The sequence below is a fragment of the Microtus pennsylvanicus genome, chromosome 8 (assembly GCF_037038515.1).
Source record: "Microtus pennsylvanicus isolate mMicPen1 chromosome 8, mMicPen1.hap1, whole genome shotgun sequence".
NCBI classification, from domain to species: domain Eukaryota; kingdom Metazoa; phylum Chordata; class Mammalia; order Rodentia; family Cricetidae; genus Microtus; species Microtus pennsylvanicus.
This window is the reverse complement of record NC_134586.1, coordinates 9,564,416-9,580,891: the sequence shown is the minus strand read 5'-3', so window position 1 is coordinate 9,580,891 and position 16,476 is coordinate 9,564,416. Positions and strand designations below refer to the sequence as shown.

The following is a 16,476-nucleotide window of genomic DNA, read 5'->3' as shown; positions in this document are numbered from 1 at the left end:
CATTCTAACAAGGTATTTGCAGTACATTTGGTAAAGTAGTTTGCCCTTCTCATATAAGTTACCATCTTGTGAAAAAGGCATGAACTGTAGAAGAAATGCGGTCAGCCATTAAATGAGTCGGCTTTTGGCTAGGTGGCTTGATAGGGTTTTTGTCACTCTCACAGAAAACCCATAGGATTAGATTGTTTTCCTTACCAGAAAGCTGAGGCTAGGTGACCTGTCTGGCACCAGACTCCAGGGTGGTTGCCTTTGACCATTAATTAGGGTGGACTGCTTCCTGCAGGACGCACATCGCGGACAGAACCGCACATCCGCAGACAGAACCGTGGAGCGGCACGGCGCATTCTCTCTGTCAGGTGTGCCAAGAAGAAAAGTGGTCGTCAGTGTTCGGTCTGAGCCAATATACAGGGAATGAAGAAATGGGGTGTGCTGGAGTGCATGTATAAGTTGTCAGCTATTTAAAGAGGACAGTATAGACCTAAAGCTGTACACACTCTCTGATATTCTTTCCGCATTTAGGAATTATCCTTTGTAGCTAAACACACAAAAATGCAGGATGATACACAATGACACTTTTTTAATTACTTATAGCTAGAAATTGAACATAGGTGTCTGTTAGTGCCCAGGGTTAACTAAGTAGCAGGAAGCCATCTAATGAAAGTTAGGGACATGGGACCTTTGTGAGAATGGTCTGCTGCGGTAACCTCCTGTGTACACAACCTTTGGTCTCAAGGTGTATTTCAGCAGACTGTCTTTTGATCATTAACAAAATGCCTGGGCAGTGGGGACACTCACAGTTCCAGGTTTTATCAGCAACATGACTCAGCCTCAGTTTCTTCAGTAAAACTAAGGTAAGAACAGAAGCCACTTGGACTGCGAGGTGAGGCCCGCGTGGGTCGGTGAGGTGCTAGACATAGTAGTGAATCGTCTTCTCTGCGGGGCAGAAGACAGGTACTTCAGTTCTCTTTCTGTCTTTCATGTGTTGAATTTTGAAATAGTATAATGGGGGGGGTACTTTAATCCCAGCACTCAGGAGGCAGAGGCAGGTGGATCTCTTGAGTTTGAGGCCAGCCTAGTCTACAGAGTGAGTTGTAGGACACCCAGGGCTACAGAGAGAAACCCTGTCTCGAAAAAAAGAAAAAAAAAAAAGAAGTCCTTTTAGTGTGCTTACAAGCAGAAAATGCCCAATTATTTAGAGCGTTTATTTTAAATTTCTCACTAAGCATTCCCTTTGAAAGCTATCTGTGATCGTATACCTTGGTATTTTACCCCATTTTCTATTCCACATTTAAGGAAATTGAAGTCATATTTTATTTTTTGGCTAGAAGGCAAGCTTAATCATAACACATTCTTCCTGGAGAAGCTGCTTTAATTTGCGGCTGCAATGCCAGGCTAGAGTGTGACGTCAGTGTGGTGTCAGACTTGAGAGTGGCAGGCCAGCCTGAAAGCCACAGTGCGTTTCCTTGGTGTTTGGTCCTCACAGGACTCACTGAGAGCCGCTCAGAGACAAAGGAGCTGAGTCTGTTTCCATCCCCGGTCCGAGTGTCTTGAAGGAGGTGAGTGACTGTCTGTTCACCGTGCTGTCAGTGACTGGTCTCTAATGATCACTCTGCACCCGGTGCCACGCAGGTACCCAGCGCAGAGGGTCTGCATATCCTAATACTTCTAAACTGTTAGAGTCATGTGCATATGTTTATCTGGTTTGCACATGATTTGGCCATTTTAAGAAATCAGTGTCAGAAATGTCTTCCTCTTTGTCTGTCCTTAACTCCCAGCTACGTTAATATATCATAGACATGATTTACTTTAAAGCCAAGATTTTTTTTTTTAAACAAATCAGTTTACCTTACACTCAGATGAGAAATTGGGTACACCCGCCTCAGAATTAGATGAATAATTCTTCAAATATTCTTTTGGAAAATATAGACAATACTGATGAATAATGTTAAAAAATTTCAGTATAGCTTAAATTAACACTTAACTTAAATTTCCTTTGTTTCTCTAATCTGGGGCTGTTTCTGTGATGTGATTCAAAGTAGGAATCCTTACTAACCTAAACTTTAAGAACAAAATGCTAGCAGAAAATTTTATATTAGAGACAGTGTTTTTTTCCTACTGGAGGAAGTTTTAGGAACATAAGTTGTTGAGACCAACAAATGTGACTTTAAGAATTTACTCTTACTTGAAATACCAATTCAAATTTCTTTGAATTACAATATAAATGTATTTCATTGGAAAGCATGATATAAGAAAGTTATATTGTCTGAGCCTCCTTTTATTTTTGAAGGCTCTTTTACTACAATTTCTTTGCTTTGCTTTATGGATACATTGTTTATGTTGTGCATATTGGAGATTTTAAGTCTTCCTAGTGACTTTTATGGCATTAAGCTTTTTATGAAGGTTCAGAGGCAGTTTTGATTCCAACTTAAGAATAGAAGATTTATATGAGGAAAGGGCAATAATTGCTAATAAGTATTTTTGTCTCAATTTTATATAACAAATATGAATGATTTATTATACGTGTTTTTATATGAATAATTATTTTTGGCATTATGTAGGATTTCAAATTTAAGGGCTAGGTTGCCACCTTATGACTTGCAGTGTAGTATATTTTACTTACAGATTTGGAAGCATAGAAATGGGGCTTCATGTTCGTTTTATTGAACTTGACAGCGTTGAGATTCACAGTTTTTCCCTGAAGTTGCTGAGTTTTCAGCTTCTACCTAGGACTTAGCCCAAAGCTAGAAAATTTAAGAAGCGCTGTGTATGGAAAAGTCATGGGTATTTCTAGTCCCTTTAAAAATTTATCATGAGTTCACTTAAAACATTTGAACGTGTTTTTAAGTCTGTGTTTTAAACCAAAGCAGTGTGTTGCCATGGTATGGTGCCTCGGAACAGATGAGGCACACACAGCTCAGACAAAGACGGTTTTGAGGCATTATGACATCAGAGGTCACTGGCTGCCACCAAAGCTCAAGTGAGAAGGGTCTGCTGTAACTTCTTTTTGAATGAACAGGAAATTAAATCTGACAGAAGGATGGTAAGCATCGCTGCAGGGAGATGACTCGCTGTGGACCTACAAGATTCCCTGGCTCTAAAGTAGTAGAAGGCAACCGCTTTGGGAAGACGCTGCTGTGGTAACTCAGATGGCTGTCTCAGCCCTTTTCAGGCTCCCACTCTGTATTTCGTTCTCTTGTGGTAAGCAGAACAAAACATTGGGCATATTAGATGCTTGAGCACATGTCAGCGTGAATAACTAAAGTTAGGAAGCAAGTTAAGCGAGAGAAAAGAATCTCTGTATTCGAGAGATCCCATCTTACTGCAGAGATGCAAGCCTGACCCACAGACCCAGCCAGCTGATAACCTTCCACAGCAGCCTTGTTGGAGTCAGTGTCTCAGGTGCAGGCCCACACTTCTGCCCTCGTAGGTAGTTGTCCCCTCTCTACTCATCTCCGAGAGGAAGTGGGCCTCACTCAGCTCTTGCCCTGGGCACCCTGCAGCAGTTGGCTGGTGACTAAACTGGACCGTAAGTGCTGGGTAAACTTTACTCTGCTGCCCATGTTTTGTCTACAGCTCTGTTACTTTTTGTCGTTATGGGCTTGCTTGCGTTTGAGGCTGTGTTGCAGGGCTCACTTGAATGGATGAAAAGCAATAGATGAAAGGAAGTTGAACTTGTTTCACATGGGCGTTATTTGACTTATGCTCATGAGAAAATTGTTTCAACACAGCTCATGTAGTTTTCTAAAAATAAGTAAACACTGTGGAGTGAACAATAAGTGAATTAAGACGCTGGAGAGTTGGCTCAGTGGTTGAGAGCACCTGCTGCTCTTCCAGGGGACGCAAGTTCAGTTCTCCACATCTACATGGCACCTCACAGCCATCTGTAACTCCAGTTCCAAGGTGCGCAACTCCCCTTTCTGGCCTCCTCGGGAACTGCGTGTACACGGTACACTTAAATACTTGCAGACAAAAAACCATGCACATGAAATTTAAAAATAAAAAATTTTAAAAGACTAGTAAATTAAATCATTAACATTTTTCTATTTGAATTGTATGGTTTACTTGGCTCTCAAGTTTGATTCTTAAGAATGCTTCCTTCCCACCAAAGCAGTCAGAGTGCTTTAAACTGTGTGGTTAATGTGTTGTGTAGAGGTATGTCCCGTGTCTAGATTAAACTGTGTGGTTAGTGTGTTGTGTAGAGGTATGTCCCGTGTCTAGATTAAACTGTGTGGTTCGTGTGTAGGGTAGAGGTGTGTTCCATGTCTAGGTTAAACTGTGTGGTTCATGTGTAGGGTAGAGGTGTGTTCCATGTCTAGATTAAACTGTGTGGTTAGTGTGTAGGGTAGAGGTATGTCCCGTGTCTAGATTAAACTGTGTGGTTAGTGTGTTGTGTAGAGGTATGTCCCGTGTCTAGATTAAACTGTGTGGTTAGTGTGTAGGGTAGAGGTATGTCCCGTGTCTAGATTAAACTGTGTGGTTAGTGTGTAGGGTAGAGGTGGTTCCGTGTCTAGATTAAACTGTGTGGTTAGTGTGTAGGGTAGAGGTGGTTCCGTGTCTAGATTAAACTGTGTGGTTAGTGTGTAGGGTAGAGGTGGGTTCCGTGTCTAGGTTAAACTGTGTGGTTAGTGTGTAGGGTAGAGGTGTGTTCCGTGTCTAGATTAAACTATGTGGTTAGTGTGTAGGGTAGAGGTGTGTTCCGTGTCTAGATTAAACTGTGTGGTTAGTGTGTAGGGTAGAGGTGGGTTCTGTGTCTAGATTAAACTGTGTGGTTAGTGTGTAGGGTAGAGGTGGTTCCGTGTCTAGATTAAACTGTGTGGTTAGTGTGTAGGGTAGAGGTGGTTCCGTGTCTAGATTAAACTGTGTGGTTAGTGTGTAGGGTAGAGGTGGGTTCTGTGTCTAGATTAAACTGTGTGGTTAGTGTGTAGGGTAGAGGTGGTTCCGTGTCTAGATTAAACTGTGTGGTTAGTTTGTAGGGTAGAGGTGGTTCCGTGTCTAGATTAAACTGTGTGGTTATGTGTTGGGTAGAGGTGTGTTCCGTGTCTAGAGTGACAGCCTAAGAACTAAGGCTTGAACTTGGTTTTTTTTCTAGTTTGCTGTTTGCTTCCTTCCCAGTGGTACAATAAATGTCTATTTAATCGATGTTACTAAGGACTATTACTAATTAGCATTCATTAGGGAGTGGTAGAGTTGTCTGAATTCATGAAGTTATAGGTTATATACTTTTAAATGCCACATTCTTGCTTTTTAAATGACAAAGTTTTGTGACAATATTTTGTGTACAAATTTCTTTGCCATTTTTTGAATAGTCCTTTAAACCACTGTAATATACCCCGTAATCATTTTTATTGTGCTGTGTGGCTCTGTATGAGCTTTTCCACTCTAGGTCAACAATAACTTCTAAGCATAGGCCGTATTCCTTGTCCTGTAAACTGTAGTTGTCTGTGTCATTTTATTTCATATTAAAGATGATGCAGGTAGCCATAATCTTTTAAATCAAGGAAACATCCGGTTGTATTTGTCTTTAGCAACCAATTCTTCTAGCACATTCTAGTTCAACCACGATTTGGTAAGGCGTACTCATTAATATGACTTGATGTTACCAAACCCTCTATCCTTCCAATTATATGTTATTTTTCTTTGGTGCACATTTTACATGAAGAAGTAGTTACATCGATGTAAATTAAAGATCTTTCTAAAATGTCTTAGGATCAGAAAAACATGTGTTTGTAACAGGCACGGAGAAATGTATTTGGTAATTTGCAATGGAAACTTAAGAAGTAGATAGACTGCCCTGAATGTGGCACTCCAGTGGCCTTACCTCAGGGATAGAGCTGCTCTGTGTACGTGCAGCCCCCACCCCCCTCCCACTTCAGCGATGCACCAGTGCCTGAGGTGGTGCATGCTGTCTTCTCTCAGGGGATGAGTTCTACCCATTACCAGAAACACCATGGCTTCAGTTTTTTATACTTGGCAGACAATCACCCTGTTTTGTTTTTTGGTTTGTTTGTTTGTTTTTATTTTTGTTTTTTTCTGGTTTTTCAAGGCAGAGTTTCTCTGTAGCTTTGGAGCCTGTCCTGGAACTAGCTCTTGTAGACCACGCTGGCCTCGAACTCACAGAGATCCGCCTACCTCTGCCTCCTGAGTGCCGGGATTAAAGGGTACGTCACTATAACCCAGCCATCCCAAATTTTTATACATATCTTAAATTCCTATTTCTATCTTGACCGTACAATGCTAGCTATTGTTTTCATTAAGACAAGCATCCTAGCCAGGTAGTAATAACACACAGCTTTAATCCCAGCACTGGGGAGGCAGAAGCAGACAGATCTCTGAGTTCGAGGACAGCCAGGGCTACCGAGAGAAACCCTGTCTGGGGTGGAAGGGTAAACATCCTAAGTCGCACTCTAACCAGTTGTCTGTGGGTAAAGGGGTGGGTTGGAATTATTTTAGTCTTTTTTTTTTTTGCCTTTAATTTACCAAGTGGTCCAAGATACAGCCCTGTTGTGACGCTCAGGTGAATGTGACAGGAACATTTTGTCTTTAACTAGCGTAGTGCTAATTGAATTATTCTTGAGTTACCTCAGAATTATTTAAAATCTACTGCAAGTGTTTCTTTTTATAGGTATATGTAATGTAAATGCTATTTTTATTTTTAAGAGCTTTTTCGGGGGGCAGTTTATACTCTCCCTGGGGTGTGTGCTCTCGGGTTCTGCACTGCTGTTCTAGTCCTTAAGGAAACTTTCAGCCTTCTGCTTGGCTCCTTGCAGCCGGCTCACGTTTTCCCACCCAGCTTTAAGCCCCTTTCCTGGGTTAGGCTGAACCAGATTTTCAGTTCCTGTTGGTGTGATACATGCCTTGGTGGCATTTGTACTCTGTGGTACCTGTGACAGGAGAATGTGACATAACATTTCTAAATCTGCTGAGGTGATAATTTTCATTGGAACAGCTGACTAAGAGAACAAAATGGCTACAAAGCTTGAGAGCATAGCAAGACGGGAAGGCATTGCGTTTAAATTAGATGGGAATTGGCGGTTTCGTGATAGCTTCAGATGGACGTGCTGCTGTGGTGAGGCTGGCTGCGGGGCCTGGAGGAACCCTAGCAAAGCGGTGTCCTAGTCTGCACTCCCTGTCCCCGGGGGAAGGGACGGACTTCTGAGCAAATTGTGCTGCTGCCTGCCCTGGGTGCCATTGCAGCAGACGGTGAGGGCAGGACCACAGGGCAGGGGAAGCTGTAGAAAGGATGTGGCCGTCTGAGGGAAGGCAGCCGTGGCCGGTGGGGGTAGACGTGGCGGGTGGGTCAGCCTATGCAGTGTAACTCATGACCCCACTTCAGAGGGACTCTGAGGACTGTCAAGCGCAGGTCCCCAGTACAGCAAGACAGCAGTGCTGTCACGGTGAGAACTGCCACCAGTGACCGCTGTGCCCTGCTGGGAAAGAGCCGAGTGAGGTTCCCACACACTTGGTCTCCCTCCTCTCTCCCAAGATGTCAGAGGTGATCTGTTTCCTAAATGCGGGGAGAAGGGTGGGAAATAAAGGGTTAAGCCCCAAGGAGATCTGCATGGCAGGAAAATGAATCCCTGAGGCTAAGCGCATGTCTGGAAGCTTAGAGCTGAATTAAAGGCCTTTGGAACTGCTGTGGGGAGAGGAAATGAGGATTTGCTTCGTGTGATTCTAAACAGTTACATACTTCGCATTGCTAACTGTGTGGTTGCTTTCCCACATAACCCAGGCCCAAGAATTGGATTTTTCAAGAAAGTCAGGGTGTTTCTTTCTTTTCTGTTCTGTTCCTAAAATTTTGAGTTTAATTGTAGGCCCAGTCTCTTATGCCAGCTTATTTTTAGTCTGTAAATAAGTTGGTAAAACCTTGATTGTGGTGGACAGATTTCAAAATAATATTTCCCTCCTGTTTGTTAATGAAAATAAATAGCTTGCTATATAAAGCATTAGTGAATTTTCCACTTAATAATATAAACATTGTCTTGAGCCAGTGTTGAATTCATGAATTTAATAACTAACTAGCGGCTACAGGCATGGTTTTAAAGCTAATCACGTTTCATTGTCAATGATGGTGGTATGTGTTCTACTGATAAGCATCTCTAACTTCAGAGCATGCCAGAGAATATGACTGCCTTGTGGTGTCTTGTGTAACAGCCTTGAGCTGTCAACTAAACTTGAACAGCATATGAGCTCTGGTGCTCTTTCTGCCGCATAGACGTGTGTACAAAATGGGCTGCACGCACACGTCTGAGCTGCTGGCTGCAGGCTTCTGCCCTGCCTGGGAGGAGCACAGCGGCTTCCACGGTTCCCACAGGCCTCTGCCTCCTGCTCTCACAGTCGCAGGTATGTGGTGACCTGTGGGTCAGGCTCCCGGAGCAACGCAATGCTGGCTTTGCTAGTGGTTGCCAAAAGAGTTAGCAGGCTGCAGCTGCCAAGCCTCACCGTGCAGTCCTGTTTTGCTTTCGCTAAATCAAATCCTTTCTCCCTTGAGATGACTCATAGGTCGTGTGGACTCACGTCTTAGCTTAACGAGACCAACAAGATCTTTGGGGCAGTTTTCTAAAACATATACTTTTTTTTCCTTAATGGTTGTATTTCCAGCTTTGTTGCCAGTTACATTAAAACACCACCACCCATAAAGCTTTAGTCTCTCATTACAAAGATCACATCAGCTGTTATTGGCAGCGTAGTAGCGGTGGTTTCACTATCTGCTGCAGTCACTGAGGTCAGCCACACACTGTAGTTTGGATGCTGGGCATCCCTCAGAGGCCCATTTAGGCCTGGTCCCTGAGTCCCTATTGGGAGGCAGTGGGAGGTAGGACCTTTCACGAGGTCCTTAGGTCAGTGAGAGCAGGCTTCCACAAAGGGACCCTGCTGGGCCTTGCAGCCCGGGGAGTAGAGCTTGCTCAGCAGGGTTCTCAGCATGAATGTCCTGCCTGGAAGGCTCTAAGTATTGGAAGCAGTCAGTTAATTAGTTGAATCACCAAAGTTTTCTCTTAATTAACAATCTGAGATAGTTTGTTATAATCACAGAATCAGACTAGCACACTATGAAATAAATTGTTTTTCTTAAGACAACAAAAGCAAATGATTCTACAGGGAACTTATAGTACTAAGAATAGCCAGAAGATAGTTATTGGCCAAAATATTAAAGCATTTTTGAGACCATGAGGCACAGCCTCAAGAAATCTTATGTTGTGATTAAATCATCTTCCTGACCTTCCCAAAACTTCCCAAAGGATGGAACTGGCCAGTTTGCTTTCTTTTCCCTTAGAGAGTGTGCGGTAATTATAGTCTGCTAGTGGGAGTCTTTTCTTTACCCCACACAGAAAGCTGCTGTGTCCACGAAAGCCTTGCACTTCGCTTCTCTATCCGAGATACCACTGTGTAGTCTCATTGATTTAATTTCCTCCATATGGGTTACAGATTAGCCATTAGGCTTGATTGGACTGTGTGGGCTTATGACAGTGCCGTTATTTCTGCTGCTGCTGCTGCTGCTGCTGCTGCTGCTGAGTTAGGCACGGACTTTGCTCTGTTTGCCTGACAGAACTCTAGAGAAGAAAGGCTGTGGCGCATTGCCTAACCCGAAAAGTAAATGCCAAGAAAAACTGTACTCTGGACTGTTACAGTCTGTGTACATGGTACAGGGACACTGTGGTCAGTTTGAGCCTAATAGGGTACCCACGTAAAAAGGACAAGGTAAACAATAAGGATGAAGTCCTGGGGATTGAACCTCGGGACCTCATGCAGGTTACCTACCACTCAGACACCCCTCCTGTAAAATTCTGTCTTTTAATTTGGGAAATAGTCCTTACCCATACATACTTGATTCAAAGAAGTCATTATGTACTAACTTGTGTAGCGTTTATATCTGCTCCTCTTGGTTGGTTTCTACACTCTAAAGAACTGTGCTGTGTGGCCCTCACTTGCTAACAGGCTTTAGAACAAGGTTTTTCATTTGTCAGTGGTCTGAAGGGTGAGAGTGTTCCTTCAGTAATTCTGGCTCATATCATTTTAGAAACTAGAAATTTGCTGGGCAGTGGTGGTGTACGCCTTTATTTCCAGCACTTGGGAAATAGAGGGAGGCAGATCTCTGAGTTCAAGGCCAGCCTGGTCTTCAGAGTGAGTTCTAGGACAGCTAGGATAACCACAAAGAAACCATGTTTTGAAAAACTGAAAGAGAGAAAGAAAAGGAAAAGTATATGATTTTTTTATAGGAATGTCCATGTCATTCTGTTGTGTTTGGAGAAATGCAGGATAGTGAAGAAATGCTTCCCACTTAGTGGAGCTCACTATCAAAGGCTGTGCTGTGCAAGGCAGGCTTCCCTCCCTAGGCACAGGGGCCTTTCAGGGCTGCCTTGATGTGGACCACTCTCCTGCACATGATAAAATGTTTAGCATACTGTAGACTCTACCTACACCCAGTAGATTCCAGTGACAGTTTCCAACATGCAGAAGATGTCTTCTATTAAATAGACACACACAGAGACACACACACACACGCATGCACGCTGCCACCCACCATGACCACCCTCCCACCCTTCCACCCCCATCTTGATCTACAAATAGAGATGTTCTAGAGGGAAAGAGAAGAGTAGGAAGCACCTGCCATCATCGTCTTTAAGTGAGGCTTTCCAACTTTGCTGCAGTGGTTTCAAGACGAGGGAACTCATTAGTTCCATGGCTATAAGTGTGGTTTTTTTTCCAAGTCTTAGGTTTTTTTTTAATGTAATGCTTTTGCTGGTTGGTTGGTAATTTCACATAATGCACCCCTATCACACCCCACTCCCAGTCTTCCCAGGCCTTTCCCTCCCCACTTTATGACTCCCCCCCAACAAAAGAGGGGGGGGAGTCCAATTTGTGTTGCCCATATACTCAATGGAACATGGTCAAACTCCCAGTGGCCAGCCCCTTAAAGAAAACTGAGTCCCTCATCAGAAACTATCAACTGTGGAAAGCTATACTTCAGCATCTTTGTCAAAATTTCAGAGTTTCTGTCTAGGCTTTTGGGAGGCATGGGTAGAGTGAGGTGGAGCAGGGGTTGTCACAGAAGTGTTCTGTGTCCGTCTTTAGCAATTGTGAGTCAAGACCTGAGTTTTATCCCCTTTTGCAAGACTTCTCTTAGAAACACAAATTTACATTTTTTAAAAAAACAGAAAAAATATATCTTTTCTACTTTCTCTTTTCATTCATGGAGAGTACCAGATCTCTTGACAAGTTTAGTTTTGTTTTTGAGTGCTACCTCCAGCTCAAGCCGAAAGCCTGGAGCATGCTAAGCATATATTCCACTCCTGAGCTTCAGCAGCAGCCCAGAATCTAAATGTATGGAGCCTGAGGAAAAGGCTGGGTGCTGAGAGCATTTGTTCTGTGTGCATGAGGACCCGAGTTCCCATAGCATAGCACACACAAATGCTGGGTGTGGCATAGCATGCTAATAACCCCATCTTTGAGAAAGACAGATTCCAAGAGATTGCAGGGCAGCCAGCCCAGCCTAAGAGCAGGCTTCTGGTTCAGAGAGACTGTGTCTACATAGTAAAGTCGAAAGCAATAGAGCAGGACGCTACAAGTCCTACATGCATACACATGGCCATGCACAGCATCACACGTATGTGTGTACGCGCACATGTACACACACACAATCAGGCTGTGACAAGTCCAGAGTTTGTGGAGAAATTGGGTTAAAAGCAATAGTGATACAGGAATAAGGGTGAAATCCCATAGAGCTGACAATCCAGTCTTCTAAGTTAGGAAAGGCAGAGGCTGCTATAATAGTTTTGCCTTTGAAAGGGAATACAGTTTGCTTGAGGAAGTGGGCATTGTTAGGCGGGCTTCAGCATATGAGTTACTGGCAGGTGTTAGAGTGATTGTCTAGAACGGAACATGAAGTTGTATCATTAGGTATGGTGTGTTTCATAAATACCCCATGAACTAGAAGCAACTGGTGGGTATTGTGTGCGTGCAGATGTTTGTCTTATCAGTTTTGGTGGCTGTGTCTTCTAGATGCAGTTTTCTGCATTCGTAGGGGTTTTCCACAGATTAAAAAAGAATAGTGTTTTTCCACAGATTTAGAAACAAAAATAAGCAAACACAAGATTTGTGCTGTGCTCAGTTCATTCTCTAACGTATGAAGCTCCTTGGACGACATTGCCAAACACATTACAGTAGAACCAAGGATATTCTTGGTCTGATTTTGAGCCTTTGGAAGTAAAATCGACCAAAGCAAACCTGGTGAGCTGTGGGAGAGAATGGCAAATACAGTGTGAACATGTGGTTTGCAGAGAAGCAGGAGACACATTTGGTAGAACTGAGGAGAGGAATCTTTGTCTCTCTGCCTCTGCAATCTGGATCGGTTACCCCTGCTTTGTACCAAAGACAATGTTCAAGAGCCATAGCTGGATACCAACTACCTCTCACAAGGCCAAGTGGGCACCCATTAAAGAATTCTGCATATTAACACAGAAGAGGGCGTAAGAGAGGGTGGCGCTGGTGCATGTGACCAGAATGTAATATATACATATATGAAGCTGTTAAAGAATATGTTGATTTAAACATACGCTTTATTCTTAGCTTTATGAGAGCATAGTGTACTGATGCCCCTGAGGTGTTTCCTCTCTGAAATGCGCCAAACTTGGGCCTGAATTAAAGGAGACTGTCAGATGCTCATTCATTGTGTTTGTGGCTCATCTGAGAAATATAAGATACGATGGTAGCTGCCCTGGTCAGCAGCACTTGGTTTATGAAGTATTGAGATCTCAGACTTGGTGGCACTGTGTCTGCTCTGCAGTCACCGCAGCACACCGCAGTAAGCCGAGGAGAGCTGTGTTTGCTCAGTGACTTCAATGTCAGAGTTTTAATGTAGATGCTTTACTGTAAACTGTTAGAGAAATGATTATAGAAGTATCCCACATAATTCATTTTTTTCTTTTATTCTTTCAGCCACAATGAAAGGAAAGTGACCTGCAAGCATCCAGTCACAGGACAGCCATCCCAGGATAACTGTATCTTTGTGGTGAACGACCAGTAAGTGAAGAGAGTCGGGTTCCGTGGGATTGCTGTGACCCGTGTGTGACACACGTATGCCCCAGCGCAGTTGACAGCTTTCTTTATCTGGACATATGCAGTCAGATATATCAGTGTAAGCTGTTTACTATCGCAGAGAAACATTTCCTGAGGAATGTAATTTTAGAAGCTCTTTCTTGAGAACTTAAATTCTGGCTCTCAGTTCTGGAGCTCAGGATACCAGGTAAAGAAATCTGCAAACGTGGTCTATTGGACTGAGTGGAGCTGTTTTCTCACCTACAGTCTAGGGTTGTAGTAATTAACCATTTTCTATCAACTTTTTTTTTTTTTGGACACATCTCTCCCACCATTTCCTACATTATATGCCATAAAACTGTTCAGCTATTAGTTATTTATAACATTAGAATAGTTAGCATTGTAATTTGTGTGTGTGCACGTGCAGATGCATGGAATTGAGTCCATAGCCTTGTGCATGCCAATCACGTGGCTCAAACCCTTGCATTGATTTTTTTTTTTTAATTTTTCAATTTGGATGACCAAGACTATCTGCACTAATGCTTATGAGCTACACGTAGAAGTGTTGGTTTAAAGTGGTAATAGCATGAAGTATAACTTTACGGTAACTCCTGTTGAAAAGCAGGCCGCCTTTATAACTTGGGGAGGCCTTGCTGGGGCGCTCTTCACAGGGACAGCAGGCTGCAGCATGGGTGTCTTTGCAGGACTGTTGCAGCCATGACATCTGAAGAAAAGAAGGAGCGACCTATAAGTATGATAAATGAAGCTTCCAATTACACCATGGCTTCCGACTATGCTGTGCATCCCATGAGCCCTGTGGGCAGAGTAAGTGAACCTGCTTAGTGTTAATTTGTTAGAAGTATCCGTTTGTAGCTATTGCTACTACTCATTGTAGACTTAAAATTGGAATTAGAGAATGATAATTACATTTTTGTTATTGCATGGTACTAATTATAATAGTAGTAATGGCATAAAGAATAGCTTCAAATATAGATTAACAAAATTTTAGAGGCCTGCATATCTTGTAGCTACTGAGTGGAGATATTCAGTAATTTTGTAAACATTGTGGATGTTTGTATGAGGAAATGGGCCTTCTGTTCAGTCGACTAAACTTTTATATATTCTTTATTTTTGCAAGTATAAATTTACCATCTGTATTTCAGATTTAACTGTTTTTTGAAATTCATCTTTCTGTATAGTAAGAAGTATTTCACATTATTAAATTTTGAATCAACTAAACTTTTAAGGGCAAAATTAATGTCGTAACCTAGAAATTACATTTCTTTGTGTACCGTTCTTATACTTGAAATAAGCCTGCAAAAGTAGAATTATAATTTTTCCTCCAAATATCAGAGAAATCTGGAAAAAGATGAAAATGATAAAAGTAGAGAAAATCTTAAAGCTCCAACCCTTAATACTATATGTTCTGCCCTGCTTTCTCCTGTTTAGACGTCACGTGCCTCCAAAAAGGTTCATAATTTTGGAAAAAGGTCCAATTCAATTAAAAGAAATCCTAACGCCCCTGTGGTGAGGCGCGGCTGGCTGTATAAGCAGGTACTTATCTCCTCTCGGATAGGGTTAAAGCATGACTGTCTGGGAAGCTGGTGACTAAGGATTTTTATAAATGAGGGATTCGTTTTTACTGTTTTGAAGCTGTGTTTCCTGTGGGTTTCAGACAGTGACTACCAGTAACTGAGATGACACCCAGCATGCAATCTGTTACCTGCCTTTCACTCTCTCTTACCCAGGCAGTCATACCAGTTACCTGACCTGGTCATTGGCACATCTCATAGATGTTTAAATGTCTCGTTAGAGTACCCCAAACATGTGGGGACCCCCATGGCCACTGAATCTAAAAGCACTTTAAACGAGGCTCGTGGCCCATGCCTGTAATCCCAGTATTCGGGAGGCACCGGCAAGGCAAACAAGTTCAAGGCCACATTGGGCTCAATTCCAAGCTCAAGGAAAAGTTTTTTTAATTACATCAGTGGCTTAGTGATCTTGCAGATCCATTTCTTTATAGTCAGTGATTGACTTCTGGTGGCCCTAATAACATTTACTCATTCAAACACATAGTACATTTGCTGTGCAGTACTCCTGAGGTGCTGCTTCCCCGAGAACCATCCTGAAGTCCATGCTCAAGCATCTCTGCATATCGAGATTGTAAGAGGGACTCCGTGTTCATCTTACCTGCTCCCTATACTTAAGCAGCTTGACACCATTAGACCCACTGGCGGCCAATGGCCACTCAGTAAGACAGCTGCAGATGTTGCTTCTCATTCCCACGGTTGGACCTTATGGCACAGTGTTACTGGTGTGAATGTTTAGCAATGGATATGTGACCTTAAAATTTTTGTGGCTCTCCTGTCTGATCCAAAGAAAGATCCGAAGGACAAGCATGTTCCCCTTGGGCTTCTGGTTCCTCCTCCATTTTAAAGATAAACATTTTACATTTAGGATGTTTTTTTCTACCCGTATTTTATCTCTATCATTTTAAGATCACTGTTAGATTAGCAAGAAATATATTATTAAGAGTGTGATCTCACAGAGAAACCCTGTCTCGAAAAACCAAAAAAAAAAAAAAAAAAAAAAGAGTGTGATCTCATTTGAAGCTGATAGTTTTATGAAGTGATCACTTAGTTTTAGCTAAAGAGAACGCAGTCTCTTGCAGGATGAGCAAAACCTAACCACAGATGGAAGAATATTTACTCACTAAATTTATCTACTAAGGTTTTTCATTCTTGTTCATTTTAATCATCTTACCCTTCAAATAATTTCAATGCACATGTTTTTGCTTCTTGTTGGTGATTAACATGTTGATTAAACGTGGTTAGCAGAGTGAGTCTGTACACCATTTCATGCCTCCCTGTTCTCTCCTCACAAGCTCACGTGTTCAGAAGAGTGAGTTTCAGGTGGCGTCGGCCACTCTTCAGAGAACAGTCAGCTTACGACCATCTTAATTAACATAATACAAGTCCCTGAAAATTTTCCTTAGTCAGAATATAAAAATTTTATTTATTTATGAAGGACCATGTGACTTTCACACACATAAGCATTGTGATCAAATCAAGGGCAGCATGTCTGCATTCTCAACTATCCATCCTTTCTCTATGGTAGAAATATTCTTTCTGGCGTTTTGAAACATGCTAGAGTTACCTGGCAATGCAAAGTAACAGATCAGAACTTTCTGATAGGTCTTTTAATTAGGTTGTGTTACATGCATATCAAAATGTATATCAGAAGTATCTTCAATCTGTTGTTTAATGCAGGACAGTACCGGCATGAAGCTGTGGAAGAAACGCTGGTTTGTGCTTTCTGACCTTTGCCTGTTTTATTACAGAGGTGAGTTCATCAGCTGCTGAGTATCTTAGTCCATAACTGCAGTGTGTACTAAGCAGTAGCTGTGTCCTAAAAGACAGGAATACTGTTGCTGTTTACAGATGA

At 42.4% G+C, this 16,476-nt stretch overlaps 1 protein-coding gene across 44 annotated transcripts in view; it reads left to right on the top strand.

Moving 5' to 3' along the window:
* Plekha5 (pleckstrin homology domain containing A5) overlaps positions 1-16,476 on the top strand; it is a 166,802-nt gene that overhangs the window by 84,089 nt on the left and 66,237 nt on the right. For 43 of the 44 annotated variants that reach the window (XR_012911552.1, XR_012911551.1, XM_075982422.1 and 40 more), the window contains 4 exons: positions 12,934-13,017; positions 13,737-13,857; positions 14,482-14,586; positions 16,302-16,374. Coding sequence is in view for 42 of the 44 variants with exons in the window: in XM_075982422.1 (XP_075838537.1) it covers positions 12,934-13,017; positions 13,737-13,857; positions 14,482-14,586; positions 16,302-16,374 (383 nt within the window). In the remaining 2 variants the exon portion in view is untranslated. Of the gene's footprint in view, positions 1-1,470; positions 1,557-12,933; positions 13,018-13,736; positions 13,858-14,481; positions 14,587-16,301; positions 16,375-16,476 lie in introns of those variants that run through there. The other variant, XM_075982436.1, reaches the window with a different exon arrangement.